The following is a 17,550-nucleotide window of genomic DNA, read 5'->3' as shown; positions in this document are numbered from 1 at the left end:
GATCCCTGATTCCTTTCATTGGAGAATGGTATTAAAACCAAGAGTAGGTGACAGGTATGTTCATTTTTGTCACTTTTATTTCCCTGTTTTATTTTTTTTAACACAGTGCCAGGCGTGTCATACATTCTCAGTAAATATTGTTGAACTATTTTGTGCTTGCGGACAGGGTGATGAATTGTGTAAACAATGTTGTGTGCCTGGCAGTGAACTTACTGCCCCTACAGCAAGATGAGGCATATCACGTTGGATAAAGTGAGTTTGAGGGAGGAGGAGAACTTTCCATTCTAACCCCCTGAAAACAGGGAATGAAGAGGGACAGGAAGGTGGAGAAAGGGAGCAAGAGAAAGAAGGAAGAAGGGAAGGAGAGGAAGGAGGGAGGGAGAAAGAAAAAACAGACATTGGCTTTCGAGAAAGAGGTAATGGAGTCACTAATCTACCTGTGATGGGAGAAAGCACGAAGGGGATAAGTCTTTGCAAAACAGAATACAAACTGTTCTTCTTTCTGGTCTTTTTTGAGATTACTTTTGTTAAGAAAAACTGTATGAAGTAGGTTAGAACGGTTGGCAGACTTGCATCCTCAAAGGAGGAAACCAGGATTGTCTGCATCCCAGGCAGTGTTGATCCAGGCAATCCAGAATGAGTCTCTGGGTCTGGAGAGTTCAGCACAAGCTTGAGGAGGCCATGGTTTGAAGTTTCATTACCATGGTTTGAAGTTTCATTACCCAAGTTGTTGTGACTGGCAGATGGGCTGGAATAGTCACATGTGGTATTCAAATCACTGCTGAGAGACTTGACCTCTGCCTTCAGAAAAGAGGGCCAGAATAAAAGACTCTCAAATAAGGGGTGTATTGAGGAGTTCAAAGCTTGTTTGTTGGAGTAGTGCTATCATATCATCAGATAGTACCATGGTTTTTCTTTTTTTTCCTTGATAAAAATTTGTCAAAAACAATTAAAATCATGATGTGTTCACTGTCTATGTAACTCATTTTGTGTATTATAATTTTTTCATGATCTATCATGTTTTTGAAGTTAGAATATTTTTAGCCTGGTGCAGTGGTATGTTAGGATATTACCTGGGGGCATGTTATATAGGTACTTGGGGGTATATGCTTTTACATGTCTCTCCATACATGTATTCAAGGAGCTAATCATATTTTTCCTCCCAAAGTTAAAAAAAAAGAAAGCTGGCAACACATGGAATAGGGTTCAATCTCATTAACCCAATTCTCCTTGCCTAAGGATTTAACCACTTCATAGACTGAGAAACTCATGCATAAGAAACAAGAGCCCCTGAACTTGTTTTTATCCCAGTCTTGTCTGAAAAGGAATTTTGTGCTTGGGATAGGAAGCAGAAAGGCTATCTTTTTGTGAGAAGGCTCTGGCGAAGGGATATGGACACACTGCAGACATCTTGCAAAGAAGCCAATTCTTGCAATGATGTGGTAAGATGTGGTGGAGCCCAGCTGTTTGCTCTATTCAGAGAGGTTTTAGCTGGCCCGCCTAATTTTCAGGGCTATGTCTGAACTGGATCCAATTATCAAGTTGACTGAGGCTCACATCTGCCCAGTGATCAGAGCTGCATTGTTATGGAGCACAAAATTAAAAGTAGCTGGCAAGAGAAGTTACAGATGATTAACTGTTTAAAAATATAATATACAGGGGTGAAGACTATAATACAGAAAAAATGATTTATCCTTTTTTTTTTTTGGTCTGTTGATGAACCTTTTGTGATTTATGTTACTCTTGTCAACATAAATGTTCTTGGGTAATGTATCAAATTGTCCCCAAACACATATTTCCCTTAGCATAGGGTACACATTGGAGTTAGGCTTCCTGAATTGAAATCTCTATTCTGTACTTGCAAGGTTAATTTATTTAACTTTCCTAAACCATAGTTTCCTAAGTGTTAAGGATAATAGTAATAGAACTTAACTCAAAGGATTGTTATAAGGAAGAAATAAAATAATATGTCTTTAGCACTTAGCATGAAGTTCTTTTCCCTTTGAATATGACCTTTAATTTGTTGAGTCCTATTGCCACTTGCACCAAGCTTTAACAGGGCTTTATTTTGATGTTGTGGGCGTGGGGGTGGGAGAGTGGGAATAACAGAGGAAGAGAAAAAGAAGAAGAAAAGGTATGAATGCTGCAACTGCATTTTCACAAAAAAAGTAACTTCATTAAAGATTTATCTTCTTTGCAAATGCTTTTTGTGCTGAAACCTTAGAATAAAATCTTTTATAATGGAAATAATCCAACATTATCTCCTTTAGATTTTACAAGTTTTAGTACTTTCCAACTAAAATAAGATATTCATTTATTTCTGTAATTGGAGCTGTGTTTTCTGTATATAAGTAGAACAAGTTTTGTTAACTTGCAGTTCTTAAGACCAAAATCTTATATCCCGGTAATACTTTGCATTGAGCCATACAACACAGTAGTATTTAGTGTTGTTAAAGAGCAAATGGTAAGGAGATTAAAAACCAACATTGCCATTTGAGGTTGTTGATTGAAGCAATTGAAATCAAATACCATATTACAGCAGGATAAAGTTATAAAACTAAAAACATTCACAATCCAAGATTATGTCAACTTTTAAGAAATTCAGTGAAGTGAAATGTGATGCAATAATGAAAGGACACTGTGGGGACTAGACATTATTTATGAGATTAGGTGATCATACTCTTAAAGAGTATAATCTCTTTAAATAAGAGACGATGGTTGAAGTATAACCACACATATTTAATAAATGGAAAATATGGTGGGCATTAAGTGAGTAAGCAAAAGAATTCTCCTACTTCCCTAGGTCCTGCTCTCTTAAGACAGCCATTTCCACCCCCTCCCTTTATTCTTTTTAAAAATTTTTAAAATTTTTTTGTCTTTTTTTTTTTAAAGATACATAGATCACAAAAATGTTACATTGAAAATATAAGAGGTTTCCCCCTTTATTCTTAAAGGAGTTTTAGATTGCATAAATGTTACATAAAAAATAGGGGACCTATATGCCCTACCTCTTCCCCCTCCCATACTTTCCCCCATCAACAACATTCTTCATTAGTGTGGTGCTTTTGTTACAGTTGATGAACACATATTGAAGCATTGCTACTGAGCATGGACTAGTTTACATTATGTTTTATACTTTGAACTGCACAATTTGGTAAGTTTTGACAACATGTATAATGGGTTGTATCTGTCATTGCTATATCATGTACAATGAATCAAATGTCTCAAAAATGCCCCATGTTATACTTATTCTTCCCTCTCCCTCCCTTCAGAACCTCTGATGACTACTGTCTTTATATAAATGTTACAAAGTTTTTCCATCTATATAATAATAAATCTACTTTAGTTCTTTGTTGTTTTTCCCCCTTGTGTTTGTTCATTCCTCTATCTTGTAGATATGGGGATGGTGATGCCCACTCTGCTTTTGATTGAGAGGGGGCTTAGATCTCATAGGGCAGAGGGATGGAACTGTCTTGCTTACAGTTGCAGAAAATCTCTGACAGCCACTTTTAAATATTTCTGTTTTTAGTTCTTCTCATGTCTATATCCAGAATACCATCTACTATGCTTGTACCTCCATGTCTAGGTTTGATAGTATTCATCGGCTCTTTGCTATGGAAGAAGGGGTCTTAGCTCACTTAGATTGTCTATCCCTTTTCTCCCTCTTCTACTTAATACTTTTTTTTTTTAGTTATAGTATTACTTTAGTTTTTCTATAGGTTATTTTAAAACATGCTATGATGTACTTAAAGCTCTATTTCTGGGCTCTTCTGCTTTATTGACCTCCACAATGTGAGAGGAAGTAAGCTCTCTTGCAGTTTCTTCCACCTTTCCTCCCAATTTATATCATCTATGCCATTATTTTTACATACCAGAGGATTAAAACATTTATGTTTCTTTTGTAACTATTTTAAAACCTTTCATTTTTTGGCTGTAGGTTGATTTTAAATGTTGAAAAAATAGAAAATTTTATATTTCTGTAATTTTAAAAAATATTTTGAAAATTTTTCAAATGTCTTGCTTAGTAGGTCTGAAATTACTGATCCTGGACCTTTTTTCTTAGCTTTTTTCACTCTGTTACTATGTGTTATTACTCCTTAAATATGCTCATTCTTGTCAGACAACGTGTCCTAGTTTTTGTTTGAAAAACATAGTTACTCCAACCACAGGGCATCCTCCAAAGGCTCAGGGGGCCTCTGAAGCTATTCCAGGATTTGGTTTGAGGTTGGACTGAATTCAATGAAGTTGTAATGGGGGGTTTGAGGAGGTTGACTTTGGCCTGGGTTGCCATTTTATATTAGAACTATAAAATTTGGAAGGGTTGCATGTCCCCCACCCCCATCCTAACCCCATACCCAGTCTCCTATCACTCCCATTTCTCAGATTCTGTGTTTCTCTAGGAAGTGCTGGATACTCTGAACAGAGGTTTGTGGCCCTGCTTTGTCACAGGAGGGACAAAGGATTGGGAGCCATTGCTTAGAATTCTAAATAAAATCTTTCTCTCTTCCTTGACCCCTGTAGTTCCTTGGGCTGAAGCAGCTAATTTAAGTCAGAAGATGATTCTACCATGATGATAATTCTGCTTACATTTTTACTGTCCTTTTTAATGTACAATGCTTTGTATGTCTATTAGTTCATCAAATATATATACAGATATACACACATGATGTAGATATGGTAGTAATGTCATAGAGAAATTTATGGAGAAATAAATGAAGGCATAGAGAAGCCCTAAAACCTGTGCATATTAAGCCTCTGTCCATTCACTTTCTGCCTGGGCCTTGGAGAAGCCAGGGCTGCTGTGTACCTAGTTAGGGCTGTCTCCCTGGAGCCTCCATTTTCCTTCTTTCTTCTCTTTCTGGCCTCAGCAGCAGTCTGTTTGAAGTATGCATTGTTCCCAGCAGAGCATTCTAGGTTCTCCGGGACTATGAAATGAGTAAAGGGCAGAGTTATGACCATACCTTGCTTGTGCCTGAGGTACTGAATGTAATTGAAGTACTGAGTTCAGTGGAAATGCAGAGGACACCACATTGCATATACATGTGGTCTACATATACTGGGAGAAAATGTGTGAGTGCATCCATTCAAAAATACATTTTAGCTATGCAGTTGTTTTCAAAGGCCTATGCTTATGGGACTACAGTATTTATACCAGCAAGACTTGGAAGAGCTCCGAGTTTTGGAATTGATTGTAGAACATTTGTCCTCTCTTATGAGTCTCTGAACTCCAACTAGCATCAATGTTCTGGCTCTGACGCTAAGGCAAAGTAAAATGAAAGGTTTCTTTGGGTCTCTGTGAGTTCCATCCTCTGTCTCAGTTAACCAGTATAAATGTAGCTAGAATCTTATATATCGGCTCCCTTAAATTGTCAAATATGGGTCATCTGGTTTCTGAAAAAAAAAGCTTTGCTCTGAGACATGCAATGACTGTCTGTAAACATGAAATCCAGAATGATACTATTTTCTTGTAACTGCCTATATCAACTGTGTTTCCAAACTTTTGCTAAAGAAATATTTACATGTTTTGGCTTTTACTTTTTCCGACTAATGTCAGAGTTTGTATTACAGTAATTCTGGAGAAAGGAAGAATGCAGTAATATTTTAGAAGTGAGGTGGGCCAAAGGGAAAAAAACTACACACAGCTTCAAAGAGTAAAAATTTAACACCTATGTTCAGTAGATTTTATTGTTCTCCTCCTTAACCAGGCTGGCAGGAAGCTTATGGTCAAGATTAGACTCATAAAGCTCTGTAAGGCTTTACATCTGTGCATTGTGATTGAATGCACTGTGTTTTGCATCTCTTATATTCACTTTCCTGATGGTCCGAATCCGTTGGTGATAAAGGGATATCCCTATTGGTATCATTATATTTAAGTGCCTCTAACTATAAAGCCATCATTGAGGCCCGTGTGTTTGCTTTTCTCTGTCTGCCAAGATTCTTCCTGCTCTTCTCCTTTGTGAATTTTTTCCCTTTTAATTGTACATATCTTCTTTGGAAAAAAAGAATGGAATTCTTGTGTTTTTATTTCAGACCTAATGTCTGTGGATCCCGCTATAATGCTTACTGTTGCCCTGGATGGAAAACTTTACCTGGTGGAAATCAGTGTATTGTCCGTAAGTAAATAGACAAATTGTCATTCTGTGTGCTCAGTTTTTGTTGTTTTGGATTGCATGTTGATTCTTTTTTTTTTTAAAGATTTTTTTTTTTTCTCTCCACTTTCCCTGTTGTGTCCATTCACTGTGTGTTCCCCTTTGTCCACTTACTTTCTCGGTGGCACTGGGAATCTGTGTCTCATTTTGTTGCATCTTCTTGCTGTGTCAGCTCTCCGTGTGTGTGGCACCACTCCTGGGCAGGCTGCGCTTTTCGCACAGGGCGCACTCTAGAGGTACACGGGGAACCCCTGCGTGCATGGCGCTCCTTGGGCGTGGCAGCACTGCACGTGGGCCAGCTCACCACGGGCCAGGAGGCCCTGGGTTTGAACCCTGGACCTCCTATATGGTAGGCAGATGCTCTATCAGTTGAGCCACATCTACTTACTAGTATTTGTTTCCCTTGTAACCATATACTGTTAATATGTTCATATCTGAGCCTTCTAGCTCTAAAATTTCCTACATTCTCTTAATTCTGTTGGGGAATGTATTACCTTGGTCAAACCACTGTTACACCTTAATTCAGTGACTTCCTTTAGAGTATTTTTGAGTTGTAGGGCATAGATCCACAGGAATACTTTTATAAATGTGACATGTCATTTATATATGGGGTGCATGACTATATAGAATATGTAGTTACTTTGATGGGATTTTGAGAAAGCTTCCAGCCTTGAAGCTTTCTGGCTTGGTGGGTAACCCACAAACCTACTCAAATCTCATACATTGACTTTGGGTTGTAGAAACCAAAGGCAGACCTAACTTCTAGACAAGGGGCAAAGGAGAGGGACAGATCATCAGATGAAGAACTCAGATGGTACCAAACTCCTCTGTGGATTCGACTGCCATGGAAAACCTCTAGGTTCTCATAAAACCCCATTTAATGCCAAACCTCATGCCAGACAAGGTGCTAATTAATGGAGATACCAAGTCAAATTCTTAGGGCATCTGTCCTCCATGACTTTTCCAGTCACCCTACCTACAAAATAATGTTCATTTTTCAGAAAACTCCATTAGTACAATGAGTAAAATTTAGAGCTGAAAGGATATTAAGGAGTCACTGAATATATACTTTCACTTGGCCAAGAATGGTCTATGGAGAATAGAACAGTTCAGCCAGTATTCACTCGGGAATCTGAAAAAGTTAATCCATTTCCCGACTCTTGATTCTGATCAGAAAATAGCATATTCACTTGGCGCATTGTATTTTATTTCAAGATCCCAGGAATATGATGGTATGCAGGGATTTCTAAATGAACTTGAGAACAGAACCCTTTCCTTGGTGTTTTGTAGAACTCTGGGATTGCTATCTTCAGGTATTTAAGTAAATACTTACATGATCCTTTGACAGTTGATTTCATCATAGTTTGCAGACTCCATCCCAAGTTCTTCATGTATTATTTTTGCCTTGCTCATTTCATTTTCCTCTTGGACCCTTGTGCAGAAGTTTGAGGAAAGGGTCATGCCTATAAATACAAAAGTAATGACCAAATCTTAGTCTGCTGACAAATAGGAATCATTTGCCATTTAAACTTATTCTTCTGGCCACCAGGAGAGCATTTGGTACTGGTGTGATACTAGTCTTTGGGTGACACAACCCGTTAATATTTCTAAAAAAAATGATTGGCTTCCTGACTGTAGGATCAGTAAGTACTCTAGCAGTGGACTCTATCATTCACCTCTCGGAATATCACTGTAATTCAGGACAGAAACTCTAGGGTAAGAGCTGTTCTGTGGATTATATTCTCAGTTGAGGAAAGCTAGAGAAGTAGTCTTAGCAGGGCACAGTGTTTTTATAAAAATTAATAAATATTCATACGAAAATTGACTCCCCAAAATACTGTTGCAATTTTTAAGTCATTACATCTTAAGGTTAATATAAAAACAGTATACTTGTAAACATATAAATAGGTTTAGATGCAGGTTTCTTGCTTGTTTTTTTCCCCTTTATTAGAGGTTCAGGACTTTTTGACAGACTGAGTGCATGAAATAAGAGAGGTTGAGAACTACTGATAAGGATGAGGGAGTTACAGCCTTTAAACGTCAGTGTCCATTTAGTCCAAAGGACTTGTTTTTTAGACAGTTAAGTCTGAATATGTCCATGTAAGTCCTGACGGCAAAGACAATGAGGGGTCTGAGACCCCAGAGCTCCTAATTCGAGGATGGTGCCCTTGGAACTCACCACGCTTTAAGCTGTGTGTGAACAGATCTCTGGTTTTATTCACAGCCATTTGCCGGCATTCCTGTGGGGATGGATTTTGTTCGAGGCCAAATATGTGCACTTGCCCTTCTGGTCAGATATCTCCTTCCTGTGGCTCCAGATCCAGTGAGTATAACATATCATTATATATAATATTATTTTATGTGGTTACACACTATTTTTTCCTAAATTTCCTTTTCGGCTTTTCTCTTGCCCGTTTTTTTGTTTTGTTTTGTTTTGTTTTGTTTTTCTGCTAGAACATCTGCCTTCTATGTTCAACTTAAAATACTTGGAATGGCTTTCCTCAATCCATTGAGGAAGGGTATGGTTGCTATGAATAATATTAAGATTATAGTTTGAATGTAGGTGTCAGCTAATTCATCTTTGTATCTCTAATGTAAACACCAAAGAAGATGCTTAGTAAAATGACTGTTTAGTGAACATTTTGACTCAAAACAACCAGGCATTTTTCCTTGAGGTATTGAAATATGAACTGATTAAATACATTTCAAACTCAATATCCCTGCCTTTGCAAGAAGATAAATGTAAGAAGTAATTTAAGCATTTTCTGGGAAATGTATTTTTCTTTTCATAATTTTGCCACTTTGTTCATTCTGTGATGCCAAAGAAATATCCACAAAGTCTTCTTCAGAGACTTTCCTTGTTCTGTTTTTTTTTTTTTTTTTAGTGTGGGATCCTCAGCAGTTAATTAGGGGAAATGTGGGGGTTAGAGTTGAGTCATTATCAGTTGTTAAAAGAGTTGAGGTTCATGTCTATATAAATTGCCCCCTTTTTTTTCCAAACAACCCCCAATTTTTTTATCGTCTTTTTTTTAAAAAGATACATAGATCACACAAAATGTTACATTAAAAAATATAAGAGGTCCCCATATTCCCTACTCCCTACCCCCCGCCCCCGCACTCTTCCCACATCAACAACCTCTTTCATCAGTGTGGCACATTCACTGCATTTGATAAATACATTTTGGAGCACTGATAACATTGCATGGATTATAGTTTATATTGTAGTTTATACTCTCCCCCAGTCCATTCACTGGGTTATGGCAGGATATAAAATGTCCTGCATCTGTCCCATCATTCAGGACAACTCCAATTCCTGAAAATGCCTGCATATCACAGCTCTTCTTCCCTCTCCCTGACTTCAGCAACTTCCATGGCCACTGTCTCCACATCAGTGATACAATTTCTTCCATTGCTAGAGTCACAATAGTTCTATAGTAGAATACCAGTAAGTCCACTCTAATCCATATTTTATTCCTCCATCCTATGGACCCTGGGATGGCGATGTCCACTCCACTTCTAAATCAAGAGGGGGCTTAGGTCCCACATGGCTGATGGAAGCGAATCTCCTGCTTGCAGTTGTATACTCTCTTGGTTCCCTGGTGTGATGGTTGACCATTGTCACCTCCTTGTTAGCTCACCTGGGTAGGTCCAATGAACTGGAGAGTAGGTGTTGTAATTCTGCTGAGGCTCAGGGCCCAGCTGGCACATGGCCAGTCCAGAGATTCAAGTCTCCTGAGCATACACCAACCCCAGCAGCAACCACAGGTTCAGTAAAAGTGACGGAAGAGGCATGTGTAGAGAGGTCACATCTGAGTCCAATTCTATCACACTCAGGAGCACAAATTCCAAAGTAGGGTCCGCTGGCAAGGCACTAGACTCCAGTGTCACCTGCCATGACTGTAGAACCTGTGTGTCTCCATAGCCCTCAGGAGCACCACTACTATGGTTGTCTCTGGGACCCTGCTGAGACGTGTATAAGCATGACCCTTCTGATGACCTCCCTACTCATTTTGAAGTCTCTTAACCATATAAACTTATTTGTCTTTACCATTTCCCCGTTTTATTCAAGGTTGCACCTCCAGCTGGTGCTTGGTAGTAATTCCTTTGCATCAGGGAGGCTCATCCCCAGGAGTCATGTCCCACACTAGGGGGAAGGTAATGCATTTACATGCTGAGTTTGGCTTAGAGTGTGGCCACATTTGAGCAACATGGAGGCTCTTGGGAGGTAACTTTTAGGCACCCTGCAGCTCTAGGCCTAGTTGAAATTTCAAGTACACAGGCTCATAAGCATAATCATCAGTATCAAGGGTCCATCATTTGACCATCCTTCTTTACTGATCTTTGCCCTTGCACTTGGTAGATTGTTGCTGTTCCATTTGGGAATGTGACAGAGCTCCCCCGGATGGGAACTCAGCACTCCCTCAGTTGTCCTGTGTAACTCTACCTACTATAACAATACCAAATGAATATCCAAACATATTTACAAACCCTATATATACGTCCTGGAGAACTCCCTCCCGCCCATGCATCTCCTATCAATGACACCTCACACCAGTTTTATATATGACTTTACTGTAATCTAAAACTTTTTTGAAGACATAATAAAAAATTAAAAAAAAAAACATGTGGACACTGAGGAAGGAATGGAAAAGATTGCCTTGCCACTGTACATACAGGGTAATACCTATTACAGTGATGAAAGGCAAAATGTCAGAAACAAAGTTTTATGATATTTTTCGTTTTTTAATACCTCGATTTATTTTTTATTTTATTTTTTCTAAATTATTATGTATTCTATTTCCAGTCTTTAAACCTCTCATTACTATTTCATTGTCCTAATTGAATTTGGCCATATATTAGGCTTCATTTTTGAAGAAGTTTTGGACCACAGAGGGGTTCAACTATGGCAGGGGAGGAGCACTGGTGTGGGGTATCATTAAATTGCCCCTTAATATCACAAGGCAAAAAACTAAATGTCCTTTAACCGTTTTCCATTTCCATTGAGAAAATGTAATCCCCTTATATTTGGCAAGGTTTTAAGAAAAAAATGTATGGTAATAAGTGCATTCTTTTGTCTGTTGCAAGTAGAACCATCATTGTGGCCAAGGTTCATTGCCTGTTAGAGTCCTAACATTTAAATGTGGCTCTGGTAAGCCAATTACCAGAGCAAGACTAGTAGTCCTATGTAGCATGCATTTTTGATACCCACTCACATCCCTTGGCAATGATAGGTGAACACAGGTGACTCTCTGCCTGAGAGCTTTATAAAATTTTTCTGTCCAGGGATCATGCCAGTTTGCACGCAGGGCAAGCTGGAAGGCTGGAGGGTTAATGGCCCTAGAAAGAACTCTTAACCAGTGAGGGTTGGGCGGCAGAAGAAGTTGTTGGATAAATGCCCCAAATTCCTTGTCTGTCAGTTTGGGTAACAGTTATATGTGTTTTCATGTCTCCTCAAGTTCCCTAGTGGGATTGAGCCCCAGTTGCCCACAGGGGTGATAGGCTTGATAGTGTACTTTTATTAGCTTTCTTCTCTTTTGTCTCATTTCCCCATTCTGCTAACACCATTTCCTGGGATTACTTCCAAAACAAACTACTTACACTCAAATTCTGTCTCAGAATCTGCTTCTGGAAGAACTCATATAAAGATAGCCTACTCCTAAATGCAGTGAATCATAGGACAGGACTCTTGCATATTTTACTGTGTGCAGCATGTTCTTCCTTGATGTCAACTAAGTTTTGAGTGTGCATCAGCTTAGCAACAGCAGGTTCATTCTACATAGTAAGGGTACCTGAGCTTGAGAACTGGAAAGAGGCGGAGAGGTCAACTGGAGGCATTTCCGGGAACATTGTCAGACAGCTCTGCCTCCATCAGGTTGACTTCCAGGATGCTGCTGAGGAGCAAGAGCCTTGGGGATGGTGTAGTCTAGATATGAATGTGGAAATAGACCCCATCTCTTAGATTTGTCTTTGATCCACCTAAGAGCACTGTACTCATCAGGGGGGAGAAAATATAGCCAGATGGAAAAACTGGGTGTCTCCCTGGAAAGGTCTTTAATGATAATGTAAGCTATTAATGCTTTCTCTGTCAAATAAAAAGATGGCAGGACTCATGAGATGAATGAGGGGAAAAGCCATGGTCCTAGTTTACTTGATGGTGGTAGTGAGGTGGGAGGAGGTAGTGGTGAGGTAGGTCAGATTTAAGTTTCTTAGCTAAGGGATGAAGTTCAGTACTTGTGGGTGGTACTCTCTGAAGAGGTTTGGGTCCCATGTATGGTACCTGGACATTAAACAAGGTCCCAAGTAGGTGAGTGGATAAGAGTGGTGTAGAGGAGGGTCCAGTTTTGTCAAGATCTTTGAAGTCGTTGCAACCTTTAAAATCATTGGCTTGGACCTGAACTGATACTGTCTAAACAACTTGAAAAATTAAAAAATGGTGTGTTATAATTAAGAGTAACTGGGGATGATAAGACCTTTAGAAGTGATGTTCTATGGGGCAGCTGTGCAATCCTGTAGAACTTTCCTGGCCATGGTGTACTAGACAAATAAGTTTGGATAGATTGCTTTGCTAACTTTTCTGCTAGTAGAAGGACAACCCAATCCAGTGAAATGTATACATTCACTACCTGTGGTTCTAAAAGGGGGTCAGTATAGATCATTTATTCATCTGTAAAAAATTGTTATAATTATTTTTTCGTTTGTGTTATACAGTCCAATGGGTTTTTAAAAAACTTATTCTAGTAACATATATACATTCTAAAATTTCCCCTTTAAACCATGTTAAAATATATAATTCAGTGGCGTTTATTACATTCATTCCATGATATACTACTGTCATCACTGTCCATTGGTATTTGGTAGAGGTTAGGGCATTTTGTGGGACCTCAGATGGCTTTAGTTTTCTTATCAGAAAAGGAAAGGATGGAAGAGGTGTTCCTCTGGGTTGCTTTCAACTTGAGTGTCATGTGACTCCAAACAGGAAATGATCTCTTATTGTCTGACTGCGAGACTGCACTTCCAGAAGGTCTAAACTGTTGGCTAGCAATTCTCTTGGATGTAGGGAAGGCATGGCTTCCCATAGACCTGGTGAAATTGGTCAGAGCTCTTTTTGACGTGGCCATTGAGGCACTGAGGCAAAAAGAAAAGATTGTTTGAGTAAGAAGTGGTTTTTCTAGATTTTAATTCCAGTCCTAGTGGGGCACAAGGATTGTTTTCTGCTCTATCAGTCTCTGAGGTTAGAGGTGGATCCTGGGCAATCCTTTTTCCTAAGAACCTATCATGGTTTACCGATTCAAGAGTTTACTCAAACTCTTCTTAAATACACATACACACACACACATGTTAGCTTCTAAAAATACCAGGTTTAACAAACTCTACGACTTTACCACCTCCTATGTAAAGGTGCATTACTTTTTTTTATTACTCCTAAAACTGTCTTCTTAAAAAGACACGAGATGTATGTCTTCTTTTTTTTTATGACTATATATATATATTTATTATAAAAATTGCCCCATATTTTTCATATTCTAGAATTTGAAGATCAAGTCCATGTTTATCCAGTCTTATCCTTTACACTGTTTTTAAAGAATTTTTTAAAAAAGTAAACATTTTATTCTGAGTTAATTATAGATTCACATAGTTGGAAGAAATAATACAGAGATCCCATGTACCCTTTACCCAACTCCCCCCTGCTACATTTCATCACCTCAAGGAGCCCTTATGCTGCCTTTTTATAGCCACACCTATTTTCCTCCCACCTCTACTCCTTCAATAACTTCTGGCAACCACTTATCTGTGGTTTCTGTAATTTGTCATTGCAAAAATGTTATATAAGTGGAATCATACAGTATGGAACCTTTTGGGATTGGCCAGCTCCACATGGGTCAAGGAGGCCCCGGGTTTGAACCACGGACCTCCTATGTGGTAGACGGACGCCCTAACCACTGGGCCAAGTCCGCTTCCCTCATTACTCTCATTTAACTTGTCCTTCCCTAGACCTCCTCCAGCTTTGCTGGTTTTTTAAATTTTCTTAAGATACTTTAGTGAAGTTGTTCCTCTGGGCTATATATCCTTAGGCACCACAGGACATTTAAGCACTTAAAAGAAAAGTCCACGCTGTTATCTCTCCCAGTGAAAATTGCTTTTGTCCTGCAGTGATCCCAGATGCCCCTGTGGATCTGTTGTCTCAGATTTAGAGTACTGGAATTAGTCCAGCTGTTTAATCTGTCTGTCTATGATTTTCTTAGGGCCTACCTTAAAATCATATGCTTGCTATATGGATGCTTATTTGCAAATCGCTCCCAATATTCTTTTTGCTGCTTGTGCCTGTCAAGATGATGGCAGGTCTTTCAAATCATCCAGACAAAATATATCCCAAGTAAAACCATTACCTGAGGTATTTATACCTAAGTGCCAGCCTGCATCTTTCTCATTCTCCAAGCATGATCACATGGTTCTCTTCTGGTCATTTTCAGAATTAATTTGGAATGTAATTAATACCACTGAATTATACCTTTGAATGTGGCTAAAAGGAGAAAATTTTAGGTATATATGTTACTAGGATAAAAATTTTCAAGAAACCCCATAGGACTATACATTTCAGTGAACCTCAATGTAAAGTATGGACATACATACAATTAATAATATAATTGTAATAATAGTGTTTTATCAATTATAGTAATAGTGTTTTATACCACATTAATGTTAAGTGTTAATAATAGGGAGAACTATGAATGTGTGTGGGTGTATGGGAACTCTATTTTCTGCATGATTTTACTTTAAACCTTCAACCTCTCTAGTGAAAAAAGAATTAGGCTATAATATAAAAAGTTTTCTTCTACTGTTTCTCATGCCTGGCAAATGGAAGATGTTCCTTAAGGCTTTTTGAACGGCTGAAATGACTCACTGACATCTTCTGGAATGAATATAAAATTTAGTTTGGGATCCTATATGGACACAAGTAAATGGCTGCATTTTGTGTTAGTTTTAGGATGCTGAGCCTTACTTGAATCCTTTGACACTGTCCTCCCATCTTTGAGGTAAAGTCTTCACGAGGATCTCAGGAGCTCAGGGATAACTTGGCGTGGCAGTGTGGGTCAGCACACTGCCCCTTTGGCATCCCAAGTATTTTCAGTTTCTGGTGAAATCTTAATGCAGATTGAGTTGAGAAATATATTCTGACCTGGGGTATTTGGAGCATCCAATAAAGGATGTAGCAGCCTTAATAAAGGGTGTATCATCATTATGGATTTAGGTGGGGCCCCTGTTTCTCAGTTGGCTTTTTCTAGAGACATAGGACCTGGTCTCCTAATTGCCTGGCATCTAGAATTCTTAGCCTGATCAGAGTGAATTTCGAACAGGCGACAATGGCAGGATTCAGTTCAAAGTAAAACCAATTTGTGTATAGACACTCCTTCAAATGTTTTCTACTTGTGTAACCAAGCAGCATATCTAGATTGTTCCTTTATTTCCACACAGAAATCCCGAGTGATTGTTCCTGCCTTTAATGGAATCCCCTCCCCCCCAGCTTCCCAGCAAAGACCTAAGACTCAAAATGCCAGTTTTTCATGGCGAACATGTTTGTGGCAAAGCAGGTGATTAAGAGCCCATTATCTGTTGATGAGGTTGCTCTTTGCCGACATACTCATGGTTCATTGATTGGCGGGGCCCCTGGAATAACCATGACTTCACGTTTCATAAGTCTGATCCAGTGGTTTTATTTTTCAAAGGAGAAGAACTAGTTTATCCTGGAAAAGTTTCACCTAAAAGACAGGGTAGGAAAATGTGAAAGCAATTCAGGGAGGTTTTTATTATATTGCTTTTAAATATAAACTTACCATTCTTCCCTGAAAAGAGAGTGCATTCTGGTTTTCAATATGTACAAATAATGTAAAGTCACCATTTAAACTACTATTAGCTTTTTTTAAAATCACAAACTAACTAAATGGCTTTGTTGCTTATGTGGGAATGGAAATTAACTCTTGGCATGAACCACTTTAATTGAAATCAGTTTGTGGGTTGAGTTCCTATGCTGCTTGACAGATGACATCATTTCCTGTGCTTTTCCTAATCCTCGCTGTTTTTCTAAGATAGGATGAAGCTAAGTTTAACTATGAGTTTTAAAGCAGCTAGACACCTTTTCCTGGCCAACTTAGAATATTATCTAAAATTTTCACCAAATTATTTATTTTGTATACTTGTAGATAATTTTTTAGTTAAAAAGCATTTTGGTTGAGATGTTTTAATAGAATCACAGAAGCCTAAAATAACAGTCTGTTTTAATGAATTTTCTGGGAAGCTTGATTTTTATAACAATGCTCCAACAAAAGAGTTATTTCTGTTTTTATACATGGGGAAACAAAGATAAAATACTCATAATAGCAACCTGCTTAGGGCTGTAAAAGTGCAATACACACTGGACAACTTTTTGGTCTCAGTTCGGGCTTTGAGCATAGCTTTCAATGGTTATTATCAGGTGGCATGAGTTCATTAAATAGAAATTAATTCAGCAAACTTTTATACAGAACTTACATATAGGCAAGGTGCTACTCTAGGCACTTGGGAATATAAATAATAAACATGACATTTCACACTTTTAAGTTTTAGACAGATGGATTGGAGATAGGACCAAAACATGAGGTTAGATCACTTAACGTGCTTCAAAGGAGAAAGAAGAAAGAGGGCTCATAACAAATTGAAGTGGAAGGGAGTAATGGACATCAGAAATAATTGAAGGAAAGAAGAGACATTTGAAATGGATATCCAAGTGATAGGATTTCAGTATTTGGGAAAAATTTGTGGTATGTTTTGGGGGTTAAGAGTTAGGGGCAGAGAGGCACAGATATAGGTTCAAAGGGACATTCCGTTAAGAGAGACTTGTGCCAACAGACGGAAAGACTTGGTAAATACAGTGCCTGGCATTTTGCAAGGCATGTAGTAAGCACTGAGAAATATTTGTGAGTGAATGACTGCTAAGTAGATCAGGGGTCAGAATTAAAGACATATTAGGAGTGTGCAGAAGAGCTTGGAAAGGCATCTCAGGCTGTGCAGAGGAAATCCTTGAGTGCCGAGAGAGGGGAGTAGTTCTTAGTCCAGTTGAGTCTGGGAGCCTCTGGTGGTGTTTCATGTTCTTGAAAAGCTATATCTCTTTAAACTTGATTTAAGGCTTTGGAATTGAAGAGAACATAATAAGTATTGTGTTCTGGCACCTTCTTTTCCCTCTTGCTATGCTAAGATTTGTGTAGCTTCTTGTAAGAATGGCCTTTTCTTGTGAGGTCAGTGGGATACTGTGGTACAGTGCTGAGGACCCCTAGCATGCAGTCCTGAAGAGGCAGGCATCTTCTCTCCACTTCTGGGAGATTTGGCTTCTGTGCTCCAGGCGTACTGAGTATAATACTGAGAGGTT

The 17,550-nt window shown here is 38.7% G+C and overlaps 1 protein-coding gene across 1 annotated transcript in view; it reads left to right on the top strand.

The window, feature by feature from the left end:
- Nucleotides 1-17,550, top strand: part of FBN1 (fibrillin 1) — a 254,403-nt gene that overhangs the window by 23,347 nt on the left and 213,506 nt on the right. Inside the window, exons 3-4 of the mRNA XM_004448075.5 lie at nucleotides 6,031-6,113; nucleotides 8,374-8,472. Coding sequence (XP_004448132.2) covers nucleotides 6,031-6,113; nucleotides 8,374-8,472 — 182 coding nt within the window. The remainder of the gene's footprint in view (nucleotides 1-6,030; nucleotides 6,114-8,373; nucleotides 8,473-17,550) is intronic.

Source organism: Dasypus novemcinctus, chromosome 3 (assembly GCF_030445035.2).
Source record: "Dasypus novemcinctus isolate mDasNov1 chromosome 3, mDasNov1.1.hap2, whole genome shotgun sequence".
NCBI lineage: Eukaryota > Metazoa > Chordata > Mammalia > Cingulata > Dasypodidae > Dasypus > Dasypus novemcinctus.
Note: the sequence above shows the minus strand (reverse complement) of the source record. Positions and strands in the feature narration are given on the sequence as shown.